The 19,856-nt window shown below is 44.0% G+C and overlaps 1 protein-coding gene across 1 annotated transcript in view; it reads left to right on the plus strand.

Annotated features, from left to right (window-relative positions):
• LOC113242891 (putative adhesion G protein-coupled receptor E4P) overlaps positions 1-19,856 on the plus strand; it is a 42,807-nt gene that overhangs the window by 2,263 nt on the left and 20,688 nt on the right. Inside the window, exons 2-8 of the mRNA XM_026481222.4 lie at positions 4,219-4,307; positions 8,491-8,541; positions 10,466-10,585; positions 14,282-14,431; positions 16,910-16,950; positions 17,611-17,746; positions 18,279-18,386. Of these exons, the coding sequence (XP_026337007.3) occupies positions 4,277-4,307; positions 8,491-8,541; positions 10,466-10,585; positions 14,282-14,431; positions 16,910-16,950; positions 17,611-17,746; positions 18,279-18,386 (637 nt within the window). The 5' untranslated portion in view covers positions 4,219-4,276. The remainder of the gene's footprint in view (positions 1-4,218; positions 4,308-8,490; positions 8,542-10,465; positions 10,586-14,281; positions 14,432-16,909; positions 16,951-17,610; positions 17,747-18,278; positions 18,387-19,856) is intronic.

Below are 19,856 nucleotides of genomic sequence, written 5' to 3' on the forward strand. Positions count from 1 at the left end.
GGCTCAGTGGTTCTGCATTTGGGGAAAAAGTGGAATTGAATATCTCTAGATGGACCCCAGGGTTTTCAGTTCTCCACAGTCTTCCTTGCTTCCCCAAAATGGCCTTGCTTATTCTTGACATGTTTTGCACCCGTGAGGCAGTGGGGCTTAGGATCATGGTGCAAGGGTTATACGCAGGCTTTGGACTCAGCCTGACTTTTCCAGTCTTAGCTTTGCCTTTTGCTAGCAGCGTCACCTGGAGCAAGTGATAGAATCCCTTTGAGTCTCAATTTCATCCTCTGAAAAGTGGGAAGATACTTTTCGATCTACATTATAAGGCAGTTGTGAGCTTTCAATGAAACAATAGTGTCAAAGCACTTAGTAAGGGACTTGGCCCACCACAGAAAATCCATGAATGTTTTTTGGAAGTGAGAATAGAAGGTTAAGAGAAGTATCTGTGCAAAATTTGATTTACATGCTAGAAGCCAATACATAACGTGTGACTAGCCTGTTCAGGCCATTGGGACTAAGATTTTTCTGGGATGGGCCTTTTCAGGCCACTGCTTTGTTTTGGGGGGAGCTTCACAGAACCCTGTTAATTCTCAACACCACTTGATAATGGATCGGTCAGTCCTTTTTTTTTTTTTTTATAATGATTTTTTATTTTATTATGTTAGTCACCATACAGTACATCCCCGGTTTCCGATGTAAGGCTCGATGATTCATTAGTTGTGTATAACACCCAGTGCACCATGCAATACGTGCCCTCCTTACTACCCATCACCGGCCTATCCCATTCCCCCACCCCCCTCCCCTCTGAGGCCCTCAGGGTCAGTCCTTAACACAGAAAGTCATGTTATAACTAGAGTCAGGAAAGGCATGGGAGACCTCCATGGCCACAGTTGTCATCATCATCACTGTTATCACTATAACCACCATCTCCACCATCACTACCACCATCATGACCACTATCACCATCACCACCATCCCCACTGCCACCATCACTAACACTGCCATCACCATCACCTCCACCACCACCATCATCATCACCACCACCACCATCACCACCATCACTATAACCATCATCACCACCACCACCATCCCCACCATCTCTATCATCAGTATAACAACCACCACCACCACCACCATCATCACCACCATCCCCACCATTTCCATCATCAGTATAACCACCACCACCACCACCTCCACCACCATCACCACCACTGCCATCACTACCATCATAATTACCATCACTACCACCATTACCACTATCACATCACCACCACCATCATCATAACCACCATCATCATCATCACCATAAGCACTACCATCATCAAGATTATGATGTTATTATCACATCCACCATCATCACCACTATCACTGTCATCACCAAAACCACTCCCTCCACTCCCACTACCATTTATACTATTTTCACCATTACTGTCATCACCATCATTGCTGTCACTTCCACCTTCACCATCACCATCACGTCCACCACCACCACCATCATCATATCCTGTCCCCATAACAGTTAACTTTATCCAGCCCTGTCACATGCCAGGGAGGTGCCACATGCTATGAAAGGTCATCTTCACCGCATCGACACAACATTATTAGGAAGTATATGCTCTTTCTTAGAGCCATTTTGCAGATGAGAAAACAAGCCCAGAGACAAAGTCACCACCTCGGAGTGATTGGACTAGTACCTGCCGATCTGTAATCCAAACTCGGGTTTTCCTGGGCACTGAGTTATGTTCTCATCTAACGGCCTATGGCCAACAGCTAGCCGTGGGTGACGTGTTGAGAGAATTGCCCCACAGGCAGACCCCTAAAGATTCCAAACTCAGAGATCAAAGCAGAACCTACGTATGAAAGTAGGGGCAGGGAGAAGGGAAGGACCTGCCAAGAGAATCCATTTTTCAGCCATTTAGTTTCATCTTCTGTGAAAATACTTCACTATTGTTATTATTTTCTTATTGCTAAAGTAATGTATAAAATGTAGAGCTAGTTAAGTAAAAGGAAATTTAAATCACTCACAATGCCATTCCGTTAACATTTATAGAAACTCCTTTACACGTGAGATCACATATTTTGCTCTCTTACCTGCTTTTATCCCCATGCTAGATGACAATCACCTTCCATGTCATGTCGGAGCCTCCTACATGATTTTTATTGATAATATCTAATTATTTGCATTACACATCTTTAAAGGCTGCCTCTCTTACATCTTATGTAAGAAAGCATTTTATCTTTAAATGCTCCCACTTACATTTTATGAAACTGTTTTCTTCAAATTCTGTAGCTATATCTTCCTCATTGGTGCCTTTGTCTTCACTGGCCCCACATCTGATGGTTTAACAGATTTGCAGGGCAGGTAGTCTTTGCTAACGTGCACTGGAGGTTTTATCCTGAGGACAGTGCTCATGGCATTACCTGAGGACAGTGCTTTTTACATTTCAAAATGATATCCACAGAGCAAACACTAACAGCTTAGAGTCTTCTTTGAAAGTCTCATTTTTGTGACGTGCAGCACTTCCATTTTTTTTCTCCAAGAAAGGACTTGAATATGAAATATCTTCACTTGCTTCAAAATTCAAATGACACCAAAAGGTGAAATGTGAAAAAGTCTCCTTGCTCCTGCTTCCCAGTGGCTCAGTTTTCAAAGGCAACCAACAGGTGTTAGGAGTTCCTTAGGTGGCTTCCAGGAAAATTTTATGCAAATGCAAAATCATAATTTGTATATACATGCATATGCATTTATATGTTGTGCTTAGGCATGTATGACCTTGTGCAGGTGTAAGTACACACATACATAACTGTATAGAGAATAGCTCACATTTGTGCCTAGTTTCCCTGTTGTGTAAATATATTATAAATGTATGTATGCGTGTTTCTAATTGTGTATAGTGTGCTAATGTCTTCCTTATCATCTCCCCATCTTTCACAAATGCTGGCGTACATGCTTCTGCCCCGTGGGATCTATCCATCCACTTAATGAACAATATATCTTTAAGATAACCCCCCCTTTTTTATTGTGGAACTTCTCAAACATACACGATTATAGCGACAATGGCCTCAGAAATCCCATAGACACTTTACCCGGTTTTAGTAATCAATGATCAATACCTGCCCAAACTTGGATCAAATGTATTCCCTCTTGGGGCGCCTGGGTGGCATAGCAGTTAAGCGTCTGCCTTCGGCTCAGGGCGTGATTCCAGCGTTATGGGATCGAGCCCCACATCAGGCTCCTCTGCTGGGAGCCTGTTTCTTCCTCTCCCACTCCCCCTGCCTGTGTTCCCTCTCTCGCTGGCTGTCTCTTTCAAATAAATAAACAAAATCTTTAAAAAAAAAATGTATTCCCTCTTGCTCCCCAAACCATTCCCTCACTTCAATTATTTTGACATAAATTCTACATATCATATGATTTTGCCTGCAAAATTTTAGTATATCTCTCCAAAATATCAGGACTCTGTGTATGACTACTTTATCATTCCTACAGTTTCCTCTGGAGCAACTGTCTGAGTTGACAGATAAGGAAACGGAGGTTGAAGTATCATATTCATGAGAATGAACACCATTCTTTAGTGCTGTCACATTGCCAGGCTTCAAACATGTTTAAAAAATTCCATTTGAGGGGCGCCTGGGTGGCGCAGCTGTTAAGCGTCTGCCTTCGGCTCAGGGCGTGATCCCGGCGTTATGGGATCGAGCCCCACATCAGGCTCCTCTGCTGGGAGCCTGCTTCTCCCTCTCCCACTCCCCCTGCTTGTGTTCGCTCTCTCACTGGCTGTCTCTATCTCTGTTGAATAAATAAATAAAATCTTTAAAAAAAAATTCCGTTTGATTTGCGATCCAGTAAGACACGGCAGTTGGTTGATGTATTTCTAAGTCTTCTAAAATCTAGATCTCCCCTATGTTTCTCATCTCTTAAATTTTTTGAGAAGGGTGAAGAAATTGGATAGTATGTCCTGTGGAATTCCTTGCAGTCTGAATCTTGCTGGTTGCACCAGACTGGGAGTTTCAGTTCCAGCAGGATATATGTTCCACGTTTGATGGGTTGTAATCATGTTTCCTATGATCCGCTCTCCTTCGATTATCCTTTCCTTGAGATCATTTCCCAGAAGTGGACTTGTCAGGTCAAAAGATGGGCAGAAATTAAAGGGTTTTGAGAAGCATCGGCCACCTGCCCTCCGAAGTCGGTGACCATCCGAAATTGACTTTCATGGGGCTTATTCATTCCAGACATCCTTGCCACATCCTGCTTGAGAGCGCTTCTTGTAGCTCCTGGTATCTCAGTGCAATGGGAAGCAGGTGCCTGCCCTTGCTCTCAGGTGAGTCCAACAAAGAATTCTCTCTTCTGCCCATGACCCCAGCATCCTAGGTTGGGTTGCTCCCCCCGGTTTGGCACTTTGTACAGAAATGACTGTGTGCACCAGTCCTATTTAGAAACTCTCACGCTGAGTCTCTTAGCTGCTGTCCCCAAGCAGACCTGAGACAAAGACTTGGATGTAAGTAGTTTATTTGGGAAGGGATCCCAGGAGGCACAAGGGAGGGAGTGGAGGATGCCAGACTGGGAAGAGACAAGAGCAGATGGGTGTGTGTTAACAAGGAGTTACCCTGTGGGTAAGTGGTACTCAATCCTGTTGGGGCATCTCCAGGAGGGAACACCTTACGTGCCTTAGCAGGGCAAGGAGGCTGGGCTATTTACCGGCGGTCCTCATCCCTTGCTGCTAGAGAGCCACTCCAGCATAACTCCCAAATATTTTAGGCTTGCCCCCCACAGGCTGCAGAAAATGCCCTCTTACAGGGAGACAGTTATTTGCATGCACAGGAACCCCCTCTGGGGAAGGCAAGAGGGGACACTTCAAGGGTCTGCTACACTGATCAACCACCACCCAGAGGGTCCGCATCTGGAGTACTGTAGCTTATCCAGCCAATGACCTGGATCTACCCACTCTTCTGCTCTGGAATTTTGGGTCTTCAAGGTAATACAAAAATATCACAGGAGGACTCAAATACAGTTTAAGGTAGGTTTGTTAAGGAGATCGTATGAGCAAGCATGTGACGTCCAATGCTCTATGTCAGGGACGGGCAAACTTTTTCTATAAAGGGCCAGATAAGGACTGTTCTCAGTTCTGTGGGCATTTGGTCTCTCTCTGAACTCACCAGCTCTGCACGGCCACGTAAGAGCAGCCCCAGGCGTTCCTCAGACGGACCGGCATCTCTGTGTTCCAAAAAAACTTGATTTATAGACATAGGAATTTGAGCTTCGTATCATTTTCATGTGCCATGAAATCTTGACTGTTTTTAGCCATGTAAGAACTGTGAAAACCATTCTTGGCTCACAGGCCATATAAAAACAAACATTGGTCTGGATTTGGCCTGAGGGCCCTAGTTTGCTGACCCTCGCCCCATAGGAATCAAATACTTCTTTTTGTGGAGAAGGCATTCACAGGGAAAGTACGGATGTTTGAGCATCATTTGACTTACAGAAATGGCCATGTCATAGGATTCAGCCCAATATCATGAATCCTTCTAAAGGTGATGTTTTTGTCAGTTCCCATGATACAGAGCACAGTAAATACTACAGAGGGCATAGGAAGAGCAGGTGTTGACCTTGTCCCGGGGACTTGTCCTGGTCTATGATAATCCAAATGGGCCATAGGCAGATTTCTTACTCCTCCCTCTTCTGTGTGATACAAATCCCAATTACCTCGATTTTACTTGTCATACTTAAACCATCTGGGGGCTAGTGTTAGCTGTGAAAGTGGATGCCTCCAGATTTTTCTAAAAAAGATTTTATTTGGGACACCTGTGTGGCTCAGTCGGTTAAGTGTCTGCCTTCGGCTCAGGTCATGATCTCAAGGGTCCTGGGATTAAGTGCCACATCCGGCTCCTTGCTCAGCAGGAAGCCCGCTTCTCCCTCTGCCTGCCACTGCCTTGGGCTCAAGTCATGATCCCAGGGTCCTGGGATTGACCCCACAGAGCAGAGAGCCTGTTTCTCCCTCTCCCTCTGCCTGCCACTCCCCCTGCTTGTGCTTGCTCTCTCTCTTTCTCTCTGTCAAATGAATAAATTTAAAAACTTATAAATAAACAAAAAATAAAACATTTTATTTATTTGAGGGAGAGAGAGAGAGTGCTTGCACGTGTGAGTAATGGGGAGCGGGTAGGGGTAGAGGGGGCGGGAGAGGGAGAGAGAATCTGAAGCCTACTCCGTGCTGAGGCCTTATGGGGCTCCATCTCACAGCCAGGGGATTATGATCTGAGCGGAAACCAAGAGCCCAATGCTCAACCGACTAAGCCACGTAAGTGCCTGTAGATGCCTACAGATTTTAGCAAAGGATCCCAGCACAACCTGGTTGCAATGAAAGGGATGCAGGAAAATCCATTTTTCAAGTGCCTGGTTATTTGCCACCTATGTACCTTGAGGAAGTGACGCTAGGAAATATGTGGGAAAGTTTTCTGCATTTCTGATTTCGTCCCCAACTTTAATATAAAGCTTCATTTAAAAATGTGGGAGACATTTTTAGATCATTCTCAAAATGGACCATGCCCCAAACATACTCATGCATTCCAAATCTGCCATAGTCCTGGACTCCGGGGATTCTTATGGTCTGTGCTATTCAGATCCCCTCTTACTCCAGAGAAACACAAGTTATTAGGGGTCAGACCTGTGCTGTGCAGGACCACAGCCGCTGGTCATGTGTGGCTCCTGAGCGCTTAAAATGAGGCCAGCCCAAGTGGAGATTACCTGCACATGCGAAATGCAAAATTCGTTTCAAAGACTATCTTACACAGAGAAAGGATCGTAAAATACTATATGAATAATTTGTCATATGAATGCAGGTTGAAATGATCACCTCTTGGCTCTGTTGGGTTAAATATGATGAAATTAATTTCACCTGTTTTTCTTTGCCTTTAAAAAATGTGGCTACTAGAAATTTTAAAAGGACCTATGTGGCTTGCACTATGTCTCCATCAGACAGTGTGGGGTAGAGGTCTGGATAGGTCCAGATGGACCACTGCATATGGAAAGGAGGCTGGCACTTGGCCTCTTGGTACTAGATTTGGAGAAAAAGCTTCCTGAGCCACTGGTTTTTCAGAAATCGGGACACACAGCTTGTGATATTGTGATTTATAATAAGAAATGCATATTTGGGCTTTGTCCCCAGTTCAGGCACAGAGCTTTTCTTCTTTATTTTTTTTAAAGATTTTATTTATTTATTTGACACAGAGAGAGAGACAGCCAGCGAGAGAGGGAACACAAACAGGGGGAGTGGGAGAGAAGAAGCAGGCTCCCAGCAAAGCAGGGAGCTCGATGCGGGTCTTGATCCCAGCACCCCGGAATCACACCCTGAGCCGAAGGCAGACGCCCAACAACTGAGCCACCCAAGCGCCCCCCCCTTTTTAAGAAAGATTTTATTTATTAGAGAGAGAGAGCATGAGCAGGGTGAAGGGCAGAGGGAGAAGCAGACTCCCCACTGAGCAGGGAGCCCAGTACAGGGCTGGATCCCAGGACCCCATCCCAGGACCCCAGCCCACGACCCCTGGGAACCAAGACCTGAGCCAAAGGCAGGCGCTTACCCAACTGAGCCACCCAGGGGGTACCGAGCCCTTAAAATCTTTGGCATTTCCCCATTTCCCGAGGGCAGAGTGATAAAGGTGTCTTCTGTTATGGTAATGAGGTGATTTGGGAAACTCACGGCGGGGGGCGGGGTGGGGGGGGAACACTAGGGGCGGGGCTGGGGGAGGAGCCAATCATGTGATTCGAAGGTTGGCCCTTTCAGCCCCACCCCCTGATTTCACGAGAAGGGAGAGCTGCTGGAGAACAAATCCTTGGCCAAGGGTCAAAGATCTAATCAACCCTGGCTGTGTGAGGTGGCCTCCTGAAGCCGGGAGAGTCTGGGCTGCTGGGGCTGGTGAAGCTGGAGGTCTGGGGAGAGTGGCCACCCAGAGAGGGCATGGAGGTTCTGCGCGCTACCCCTGTACCTTGCCCCATACCTCACCTCCCTCAGGTGTTCCCAAGTGATACCTTCCCCTAATAAACCAGCAATCTAGTACTTGAAATGTTTCTCTGGCGTCCTGAGTTGCTCTAGCTAATTAATGCAACTCAAGGAGGTGGTGATAACCTAGGCTTTCCATGGCTTTTAAGGGGGGGGGGGCAGGCTTGTGGGAGCGAGCCCTTAAACTGTGGGATCTGATAGTCTCTGGGTAGGTGGTGTTGGAATTGAGTTGAAAGGTAGGACACCCAGCTGGTGTCAGAGCACTGATTCTTGGTGTGGGGAACACCCTGCCCCCCCCCACATTGAAATTGGGTGCAGACCCTCCTACGGCTGCAACCAGATGAACCTGGCGTGTTCAGTAGTATATAATACCCTCTGTAACTCGTGTTTGTAGCCTGCCTGGAAGGGCCTGCAGTGAAGTTAGCACACACATGCCCGGGCAGTGGGAGACGAAGCCCCTAACCCCTGTGGGCTTCAGCCAAGCTGAACTGTCCCCCTCTCTCTGTGCCAGGTCTCAGTGTCCTGCTGGTTCTGTCGGGATCAGACGCCAAGAATTCTGGAGGTGAGTTTACTCATTACCAAATGCCAGGGAAAGGCAATTAGGATCAGCAATCTGCCTTGAGGGGAGGGAAGGGGCCCTTTTCAAGGGAGACAACAGAAATCTCTGCCTCCTTCTGCCTTTCCTTGCAGCTTCCAAGAACCGCTAACCCCTTCTCCATCGTCACTGGCACTTAGGCAGCTCTTGCTTTGCACCAGGCTCCATGCTAAGTCTACACACATCCTTTTCGGTCCCAACATTTCTCCAAAGAAGGTCTGGACAGTATCCTCATTTGACCAACAGCCCTCTAGGGAAGTCGCTGGCTCAAGGTGGTACAGCTGGTGGACGGTGGACCTGTGTCTTTCCCAGAGCCTGTGTCTAAGTCATGGCAGGAGATACTTTGATTTTTACCCCATGTCTTGGTTTGGGTTCCCCCACCTGAAGCACACCCTGAGAAAAGAACCTGAGAGCAAGTTCTTTATCCTGGAGGTGATCCTGGGAAGTACCAGCTGGGAGTGGGAAATTACCCAGAAAGGTGAGGAGCCATAAGGATCCATTGTCAATCAGATTACAAGCAGGGAGGTGGGGAGGACGTAGTAAGGAGCATGCCCCCCAGCATCCCGGCCTGATTCCCCTCCAAGGGCAAGGAAGCTGTTATCTTCTCGTTTACCTTCTTAAACTTGTGGTAAAATATACATAACATAAAATTCACCATTGTCATCATTTCTAAATGCACAGCTCAGGGGCATCAAGTACCTTCCCATTATTGTGTAAACATCACCACCATCCGCCTCCAGAATGTTTTTTTCCTCTTGCCAGACTGACATTCCCCCATGAAACAGCAATTCCCCATTTCCCCTCCCACCAGCCCCAGGATCTTCCAAGCACTTTCTGTCTTTAGGAATTTGACTCCTCCAGTGGCCTCCTCCAGTGGCATCAAACAGTAGTTGTCCTTTTGTGACTGCTTTATTTACATATCGTAATGTCTTCAGACACTATGGAAGCAGGTGTTGAAATTTCCTTCTTTCTTAAAGCTAATATTCCATTGTATGGGTGGACCACATTGTGTTTATTCATCTGTCAGTGGACACTTGGGGTGTTTCCACCTTTTGGCTACTATGAATAATGCTATTAGGAACATGGGTGTGCAACTATCTCTTCAAAATCCTGCTTTCAATTCTTTGGGCTATACACCTAAAAGTGGTATACGGTATTTCTAATAAAAAAATTGTTAAGACTTGCCAAACTGTTTTCCACAATCATTTTACATGCCTACCAGCAGTGCATAGGGTTACAGTTCCTCCACGTCTTGCCAATACTTGTTTTTTTTTTCTGATGATAAAAAAGCCTTTTTTTTTTTTAACACGCTGACTCATGTCAGTCATTGATTGAGTGAATTGCTCCATGGCTAGCTAGCCCACCATGTGGTGAGCTCAGAGGACTCTGGTGGCCAGAGAAAACCCTCAGGGAAAGACACACAGGTGCTGACAGTTGGAAGTTCTACTGTTAAGTGGAAGCGGAGTTGGTGGCACAGGCTGGATGTGGGTGGGGCAGGCACGCAAGCATCTGTGTTCAGCAGGGGGAGGGGTGCATGGTGGAGGGGAACAGAGCTATTCCCAAAAGGATATTCTTCTGACTACAGCATCTGGGACATCGTGGGGGAATGAAGCATGAGAGACTATGGACTCTGAGAAACAAACTTGAGGACCTCAGAGGGGAGGGGGGTGGGGGAATGGGACAGACTGGTGATGGGTAGTAAGGAGGGCACGTATTGCATGGTGCACTGGGTGTTATACGCAGCTAATGAATCATCGAACTTTACATCGGAAACCAGGGATGTACTGTATGGTGAATAACATAATATAATAAAAATATTATTATGAAAAATTAAAAAAAAATTTCTTGAATGAATGAGTAAATTAATGAAAGGATCTTGTGTTCTCTGCAGCTTTCTGTCCCATGTGCCCTGAAAATGCCAGCTGCTCCAACAGCACCCACTGTGCGTGTAAAGATGGATTTCAGTCTCCGTCTGGGAGCAGGTATATCGAGCCCCATGAGAAATGTGAAGGTAGGGACTCCTCCAGGACATCCTGAAACCTGGAATGGGGTGGGGGCATGTGTGGGGCACTAGTGAGGCAAAGACGTGGTCGTACTTCAAGATAGAACATGTCCGAGCTGTCTCAGTGCCCTTTGAGAAGTCCCTGTCCCTTGTGTCCCCCTCGTTCTTTCTGAAGCTGGTTTGATGTCTTTCTTTAGAGCAAGGTAGAGTTCCCAGGACCCTTGAAGTTTCAAGCATCAGTTTTTGTTGGTCTGTCTCAGAATCCCACAAGAGTGGGGACCATGTCTATTTGGTTCATTACTGTAAGCTGAGGACAGAGAACGTGTCACATAACAGAGGCCCAATAACAATGTGTTGTCCAAGAGAACAAATGAATAACTTACTATCTTGACACTCAGTATCTTCCATGATCTGGCCCCAACCCAGATCTTGACACTCAATATCTTCCATGATCTGAGTATTCCAACTCAGATTCCGGTGTCCCTTTTCACTACTCCTTTCTGCTCCAGCCAAAATCCTTGTCCATTTCCACAAATTCTAAAGATCCATTTGACTGCCAAAGAGAAAAACCACTCCTGAATATCTGATTGGTGGAGTTGTGTAGATTCGGAAGGCAAAGAAGACCATGGTGAACTACTGAGGATTTATTTTATTTTATCATGGCAAAATATAGATAACGTAAAATTGACCAGTTTAACCATTTTTTGTGTGCAGCCCAGTGGCATCCAGCACACTCACACTGTTGTGCAACCATCCCCGCCACCTATCTCCAGGACTTTTTTTATCTTAAAAAACTGAAACTCTGTCCCCACTAAACATTAACTCCCCATTCTCCCTCCCCCGGCCCCTGGCTTCCACCATCTACTCTCTCTCTCTCTGTTAATTTGACTCCTCTAGAGACCTCCTATAAGTGGAATCATACAACATTGGATGTATCTATTTTTAAAACTTTTTAAAAGAGCTTGGGGAATTCTCTGTTACCCCTTCACCCAATTCCCCTAAGGTTCACCAACAGCATGGCCATACTACAATGATGAAAACTAGGGAATTAATATTGGTATAAAGATGTTAAACAAGCAACACACTTTTTTTAAACAGTTTCATGAGTTTTTTTCCCCAATGTCCCCCTCCCTTTTTTTTTTTTCTCCTTCAAGAACCATTTCAGGGTCCCGTTTAGTTGCCATGCTCCTGAGTTGACAATCTGTGATGGACCCTTAGTCTTTTCTTGTTTTCTGTGACTTAGACATCTTTGATAGGACACCAGAGATACCCTTTTGCACTTTGCTTTTTTCACGGAACAGTATTTCCTATAAATTATTCCAAACCACGTAGAGATCTTCCCCACTCTTTTATATAGCTGTGTGGATGAACCATAGTTATTCAACCTTCTTCTGCAGAGGGACATTTTACTTGAATACTTAGGCTCTTTCCAGTATTTGTGGGAGATGTGTCTTTAGAGTAGACTCCTGGAGGTGAGGTGCCTTTGTTAAAAGGTAAATCCATATGTAGCTTGATTAGCTCTCCCAAATTTAATTCCAGAAATGTTGTACCAATTGACATTCCCACCAGCAATGCATGAAAGCACCAGTCTTCCCCACAGTCTTGCCTACAGAATACGTTGTCAGAACACATTGTCAGTCTACTAGGTGAGAAATGGTTTATCAGTAGATTTTTCATGATCTTCTCTAATTATGAACAATTTTTTTAAGTAATCTGTACACCCAACATGGGGCTTGAACTCAGGACCCTGAGATCAAGAGTTGCGTGTTCCCCTGACTAAGCCAGCCGGACATCCTTAATTATGAACAATTTTGAACATTTTATATTAGAGAATCATTTTTATATCTTCTTTCTGAATTGTCTGTTCATGTCTTTTCCCGATTTTCTTTTTGAGCATTTGTTTCTTTTTCTCCCAATTTTTAATTTTTTTATATGTTAGAGATTTTGGTCCCTTGTTAGTAGTATACATTGAGAATATTTTCTCTCTGTTTGTTAGTTGTCTTTAGACTTTGCTTGTATTTTTTTTAGCCATGCAACTAATTAAAAAAAAATTTTATGTGGGCAAATTTATCAAGGTGCTTAAGTCATCATTGAAATGTTTTTCTTGGAGCGCTTGGGTGGCTCATCAGCCTGACTTTTGATTTTGGCTCAGGTTGTGATCTTGGGGTCATGAGATCGAGCCCCACCCTGGGCTCTATGCTGGGGCATGGAGCCAGCTTGGGATTCTCTCTCTCCCTCTCCATTGGCCCCTACCCTTCCTGTGCTCTCTAAAAAATAAAAATAAAATGTTTTTCCCTACACTGAGTTCAAAGAATTCACCTCTGTTTAATTCAAGTACTTGTATGGCTCCATTTTTATATTTAGATCTCTGATCTATGTAGAGTTTATTCTTTTTTTTATTATGTTCAATTAGCCAACATATAGTACATCATTGGTTTTTGATGTAGTGTTCAACGATTCATTACTGTAGAGTTTATTCTTAAGAATTGTGTGAGATCTGGGTCTCATTTTATCTTATTAAAAAAATCCATCCTGAACCAGGATAAAGGCGAACCCCATTCTAGAGAAGGGAATTGTGCAGAAGTGTAATGTGCATTTGTTATACTGCTTGAGACTATTTGGTTCTGCTGCAGAAGAAAGAAAATCCAATGGGATATATGAAATGTATAAGATGTGTTAAAATAGGTAAGTCATTGGTGGGTAGAGCATGTGTGTGTTAAACATAGAATGGAATGGAGAGACCAACAGTAATATTCATGAAGCAATTAATATACACAAGGCACCAAGGTGCTAAATGCTCATGACAAATAAATGAGAGGCATTTAATGCCCAAGACACACAATATAAACAAAATATACACAAGCACTTCATATTTATGAGGTCTTAATTCAGTCACTCATTGGTGATAACCATTCTGGCCCATATAACCCTCTACCCAAAACACAGACCCATAGCCTGATATAACCCATAGACTAATAGGCAAATTACAACTATTGGTTAAATGTACTCGTCCAACAGAGAGAATAAGTGTGAGTCATTGGCTCAGGGCAACTTCTGTCTGTGGGTTCCTTTGCTTGAACCTCAACTCTGGTCCACCAGAGAGATGTGGCAGATAGGTGTAGAACACATGAATATTGCACATGCCAGGACTTAGATGGTGGGAGCCTTTTGCCTCACTTGTACCATTTCCTAAGGGTATATGAACTTGCCCTATCTCTTTCCTTGCTACTTGCTATGTGTTTTAAATCGATTAATGTGATCCAAATACTGAAAGAACCATTTGTCCTAACTTCAGTGGTTTGACATACCACCATCATCATACTCTAAGGCTCCATATGTACTTGGGTCTAATTCTGGACTTTTAGTCTATTTCACTAGCCTCAATTCATATGCCAGCACTCATTTTATTGAGGCTTTGAAGTGCGTTTCAGTGTCTAATAAGATGAGTCCACACTGCAGAGTTTTTCTGGCTATTCTTACATGATTGTATCCACCGTTTTACTCCTTAAAGTCCGGCTAGATGTTTTTCACTAGGATTGTATTGGGTTTATAAATTAACTGGAGGAGAACTATCACTATGATATTGAGTCATCTTATCCACGAACAGATGCTTATGAATGATGGTGGGTACTCAAGACTCCCTGTGCAAGGGAAGATGGTCTAGTTTGATGAGAATGAAAAATGATGTTTTCTCTTGATTTGCAGATATTGATGAGTGTAAGACTGGGCTGGCGAAGTGCAAAAAGGAATCATACTGCAGAAATAAAATTGGAAGTTACTACTGCAGCTGTTTCTCAAATCGTTTCTTCAACTGGCTGGCTAGCTTCATTAAATCAGATCGTGAAGCGTGTTATGGTAAGGATTTCCAAATGCTCTCCACCATGAAAAAGGAGGTAGGGGGAGACTTTGAGAGCTTCATTGATTCCAGGAGAGGATAAGAGAGCAAAGATCTGTCCAGGCCCTTGTCCTGCATCCTACTATTGTCCCCGGTAATCTATTTCCCAGAAGGCACCACCCAAGCCCCCAGCACCAATCACTGTGTTTATGTGGCTGCCTTGCAAGAGTAGGCCTCCTGTCTGGGTTTCATTCCCGGGCTTCCAAAATGACATCTCAGATTTTCTGCTGGACTTCCCGACTTGTTTCTCCCTCTCTCACTTTAAATTCAGTTTCTACATCTATTTATCTGTCTATATACTAAACCCTATGAGTTCACACTGCTACCTCAGATTCCCATCCAACACCAGGGCTCCTTCTTACCTTCCTTCTGTCCTTATTTGTGGTGCTTCTGTGACACTGAGAACCTGGCTCCCAAAGACCACAGCACGTTTACCTATTTGCTCACTCCTAGTATAATTCCATGTTTTGAGTTCAGTAGATTGGACTTAACTTCTGGCTCTACAACTTATCCGCTGACTTTTGGGTAATGACCCAGCTTCTATATGCCTCACCTGTAAGTGGGAATAATACTAGCATCTACCGTGTGAGTTATGTATTGCTGCATAACGAATTACCCTAATGGTAGTGGCTTAAAACAACAATATTGTCTCAGTCTCTGTAGGTCAGGAATCTAGGTGTAACTTCCCTGCGTCCTCTGCTCCAGGGTTTCTCACAGCTTCAGTCAAAGTGTTGGGTGGGTCTGCTTCCAAGCTCGCTCACGTGGTTGCTGGCAGGACTCAGTTCTTTCAAAGCTACTGGACTGAAGGCCTCAGTTCCTCTCTGGTGGTTGGTGAGAGGCTGCCCTCAATTCTTAGATATGTCAGCCTCTCCAGCTTGCTCTGTTGTAGCGAGCACACGAGAATAGCCAGAAAAAGGGTGTGAAAAACATATAGAAGTTGTAGTCTTTTAAAACCCAGTCTCGGCAGTGACATCCTATCACTTTTGTTGTGTTCTATTCATTAGCAGTGAGTCACTGGGTCCAGTCAGGGGGAGGAGGGTTCCAAGTGGCAGGGACACTGAGAGTCACTTCAGAAACCTACTTACCTCATGGACTGGGTGGAACAGAATCTCCCCAAATTCACATCGATCTGGAACCTGGGAATACGATCTTATTTGGAAAGAAAGTGTTTGCAGAGCTACTAAGATCAAGAGGAGGTCATACCAGATGAGGGTAGGCCCTCAATCCAATATGATTAGTGTCCTTTTAAGAAGAGGGGAGTTGGGTTTAGGGACACACACACACATATACAGAGGGACATGCAAGGACTGACGAAGAGGCTGGGGTTCTGCTGCCACCAGCCAAGGGACACCAAAGATTGCCTACAACCACCAGAAGCTCAGAGAAGCAAAGAAGGATCTTCCTTAGAGCCTTCAGAGGGAGGGTGGCCCTGCCAATAACCTTGATTTTGGACTTTTAGCCTCCAGAACCATGAGAAAATAAATGTCTATTGTTTCAAAGCAACCCAGTTTGTTGTAGTTTGCTATAGCAGCCTTAGGAATCTCATACACCTCACCTACCCATTTTGATTATTAAGCTGTGTAAAATATTCAGTACAGTGCCAGGCACCTCGGAAGGCTCAATAAATATTAGCTATTAAGTTACATAACCCCGTTCTAGAATCTTCTGTGTTTCTTTACATGAGATAGTGTGTATTAAGGCACTTTTTATGTCATGTTGTGTAGACAACTGCAGGTATTATTACTGCTTTTGTATTATTATTATTTTTTAAAGATTTTATTTATTTGACAGAGAGACAGCGAGAGAGGAAACACAAGCAAGGGGGAGTATGAGAGGGAGAAGCAGGCTTCCCGCTGAGCAGGGAGCCCGATGCGGGGCTCGATCCCAGGACTCCGGGATCATGACCTGAGCCGAAGGCCAACGCTTAATGGCTGAGCCACCCAGGAGCCCCTGCTTCTGTATTATTAACCCAATTAACACCTATTCCTTCAGGAAGCCTCCTCTACACCTTCCATATTCTAGGGCTTCTCCTTGTGCTCCCAATGTATCTTGTCCTATATATTAAGAACATGCTGGACCCTTGCAATCATTTAATCATTTATTTGTCATTATTTACCTAGTGGCTCTCCCACCAGACTGAAAACTCCACAAGGGAATACCCTTTATTTCTTTGTCAACTTACTTTCATAAGGTTTAGTATTGTTCCTGGCTTTTAGTAGGTGTGCAATAAATACTATTGACTGAATTATTGAGCTGGAGGCCCCACCCTAATCCCCTTTTAAATTTTTACTGTAGAAGACATTTGGGACTTCTTGGAGGGGACTTGGGCAAGGATGGGAAGTATCAGGGAAAGACCCAACGCAAGAGTGATTGGAAAGGGCTATGGGCCAGGCATGTTACCTCCCACATTCCACTCAATGGCTACTTTTCTTTCCCAGAGGGTGCCGGTGAGGAGACACCATTCTCAGGGAACATTCAGGTGAGTGAAGTGAAGCCTAGGTCTGGGAGACAGCAGACCAGTCTTGCCATGTTATTCTCCTGCTCAAATAACTACCATGGCTCCCTCTGCCTTTTAGGACACACCAGCTCTCATGCAGGAATGATTTGTCCTTTCTCCCAGGGGACATCTGGCAATGTCTTGGGACATTTTTTGGTTGTCACAACTAGGGTGTCACTGGCATCTAGTGAGTAGAGACCGAGGATGCTGCTAAATATTTGATTATGCCCAAGGACAGCCTCCCACATTATCTGGTCTCAAATTTCAATAGACATTGAGAAAAGGTGGGAAAGGTCTTTAGTGCGTCAGCTGTTGTTCAAAGACCAGCACCAGAAATCTAGAGCTTCACTCCACCCCGTCACCATTTCCCATCTTCTGTCCTCCTCTGTAAGGCACTCTTCATGGGTTCCAGACACCTCATCCTTTAGGCCCTCATATTCCCATAAATACAATGTAGTGAATGATATGCCCTTCAGAGGGCTGTGTGTGGTCAATGAGAAGATACATATCAGGTTGAAAGTGCAGAGCCTACACCTTAATCAATGTTATTGCCTTCTGGGCTCACCCAATGACAGACAAGTATATTCCTGCTTTCTCAAATTTCAGGAAGAACCTACCTAATTAGCTTTATTTCTTTGAAAGGAAATTTTGAGAAACAATGGAAGCAAAGAACACATTGCAAAAATGGCTACCCAAATATTTCAAAAAATAGAAGTGATCATATGGACTGAGGATTTAGCTTCTCCAGGAAAGCATGAGAATTCTACACTTGGTATAGGTAAGAAACATAGAGCACTTTCCTTATGACCAAAACACTTTATGAGGATGATCTTTTGTCAGACCTTGTGTTTATACATTTATGTGACATGGAGAATTCATTCAAGGGGTTCTCCCCAAATGCAGAACTGCTCCCAGGTGACTTTCCTTGGAAAACTTTTAACTGTTTAGCTTCTCGTGCTCAAAAACTTAAGTTATCCCCTCACCAGGTACTCCAGTATACATTATTTAAAATTTTTTGATCTTTAAATATTATATGTAAAGGCTGAGCTTGCCCACCCTGGTTTCAGCTCCAGGAAGCATGGCCATCCCCTCTCTTCTCCTGGGTTGATGTGACCAATGGATACTGCTTAGACCATTTTGACCATCTCATCTCCATCAGCCAGAGATGTGGAAGGGAATGCCATCTGGTCTACCTTGCATGCAGAAAAGGAAATCACCAGTAGGGGGACTTTCAAAGAGGAAAGTTCTTCAACAGATTTCTTATACACGAGAAGTGAGCAAAGCAGGACTCACTTTCTTAATGTTTCCAGTCTATGAAATCAAGAGGTGCAATGAGACAAGTGAGAAGACTGTTCTGGAAGCTGGAAATAACACTATGGATATCGACTGTACTGATGCTTTCAAAGGAACCATAGAAGGTACTGTGTTTAAGATGGAGTCTCCTGACCTCTAAATCCTAGGCACTGTTGTCTCATTTCTAGGTGATTCGGCCAACTTACAAAGCCTTCAAGGCAGGGGGGACTCTACATGGTGACCACTAGCCAGGCAATTTGGGGGACACAGTTAGTGGGTACTTTGTGACACGCTGAGGTTCAAACAGGGATCCCTTGACATGCTTCCTTAAAAGGGACAGGCTGATTCATGCTCTGTTTCCATGTGATGGTCTGAAAAGGCAGCACTTGAAAGCAGCAGATGATTGTTGCCTTGAACACTCTTTCCCTTGAGAAGTGTTTTACGATCGCCCTATTTAAAATATCCCTAGCCTTCCTCTGTCCTATGAATTGGCAAGCTTTTTCTATGAAAGGACCAGATAGTAATTTTTTTCTCAAGTTCTTATTTAAATTCCAGTTAGTTAACATACAGTGTAATATTAGTTTCAGATATAGAATTTAGTGATTCATCACTTGCATAGAACACCCAATGCTCATCACAAGTGCCCTACTTAATACCTACCACTCATTTAACCCATCCCTCCACCCACCTCCCCTCCAGGAACCCTCAGTTTGTTCTTTATAGTTAAGAGTCTGTTTTATGGTTTGCCCCTCTGTTTTCTTTTTTTCCCTATGTTCATCTGTTTTGTTTCTTAAATTCCACATGGGAGTGAAATCATATGGTATTTGTCTCTCCCTGACAGACTTATTTCATTTAGCATAATACACTGTAGCTCCATCCATGTCATTGCATTCTCTTTTATGGCTAAGTAATATTCCATTATAGATAGATACATAGGTAGCTAAATAGATATGGATAGATATAGATGTAGATATAGATATAGATAGATAGAGATATAGATATAGATACAGATATACACACACGCCACATCTTACATCTTTATCCGTTCATCGGTTGGTGGACATTTGGGCTCTTTCCATAGTTTGGATAATGTTGATAAACATCGGGGTGTGTGTATACCTTCAAATCAGTATTTTTATATCCTTTGGGTAAATACATAGTAGTGTAATTGCTGGATCATAGGGAAGCTCTATTTTTAACTTTTTGAGGAACTGCCATACTGTTTTCCACAGTGACTGCACCAGTTTGCATTTCCACCAACAGTGTAAGAGGGTTCCCCTTTGTCCGCATCCTTGCCAAAATTTGTTGTTTCTTGTGTTATTAATTTTAGCCATTCTGACAGGTGTGAGGTGGTATCTCATCATCGTTTTGATTTGTATTTCCCTGATGATGAGTGATGTTGAACATCTTTTCATGTGTCTGTTAGTCATCTGTATGTCTTCTTTGGAAAAATGTCTATTTATGTCTTCTGCCCATTTTTCAACTGGATTATTTGTTTTCTGGATGTTGAGTTTTATAACTTCTTTATAAAACTAACCCTTTATCAGATATGTCATTTGCAAATATCTTCTCCCATTCCAAATGTTGCTTTTTAG

The sequence above is a fragment of the Ursus arctos genome, unplaced genomic scaffold (assembly GCF_023065955.2).
Source record: "Ursus arctos isolate Adak ecotype North America unplaced genomic scaffold, UrsArc2.0 scaffold_14, whole genome shotgun sequence".
Taxonomy (NCBI): domain Eukaryota; kingdom Metazoa; phylum Chordata; class Mammalia; order Carnivora; family Ursidae; genus Ursus; species Ursus arctos.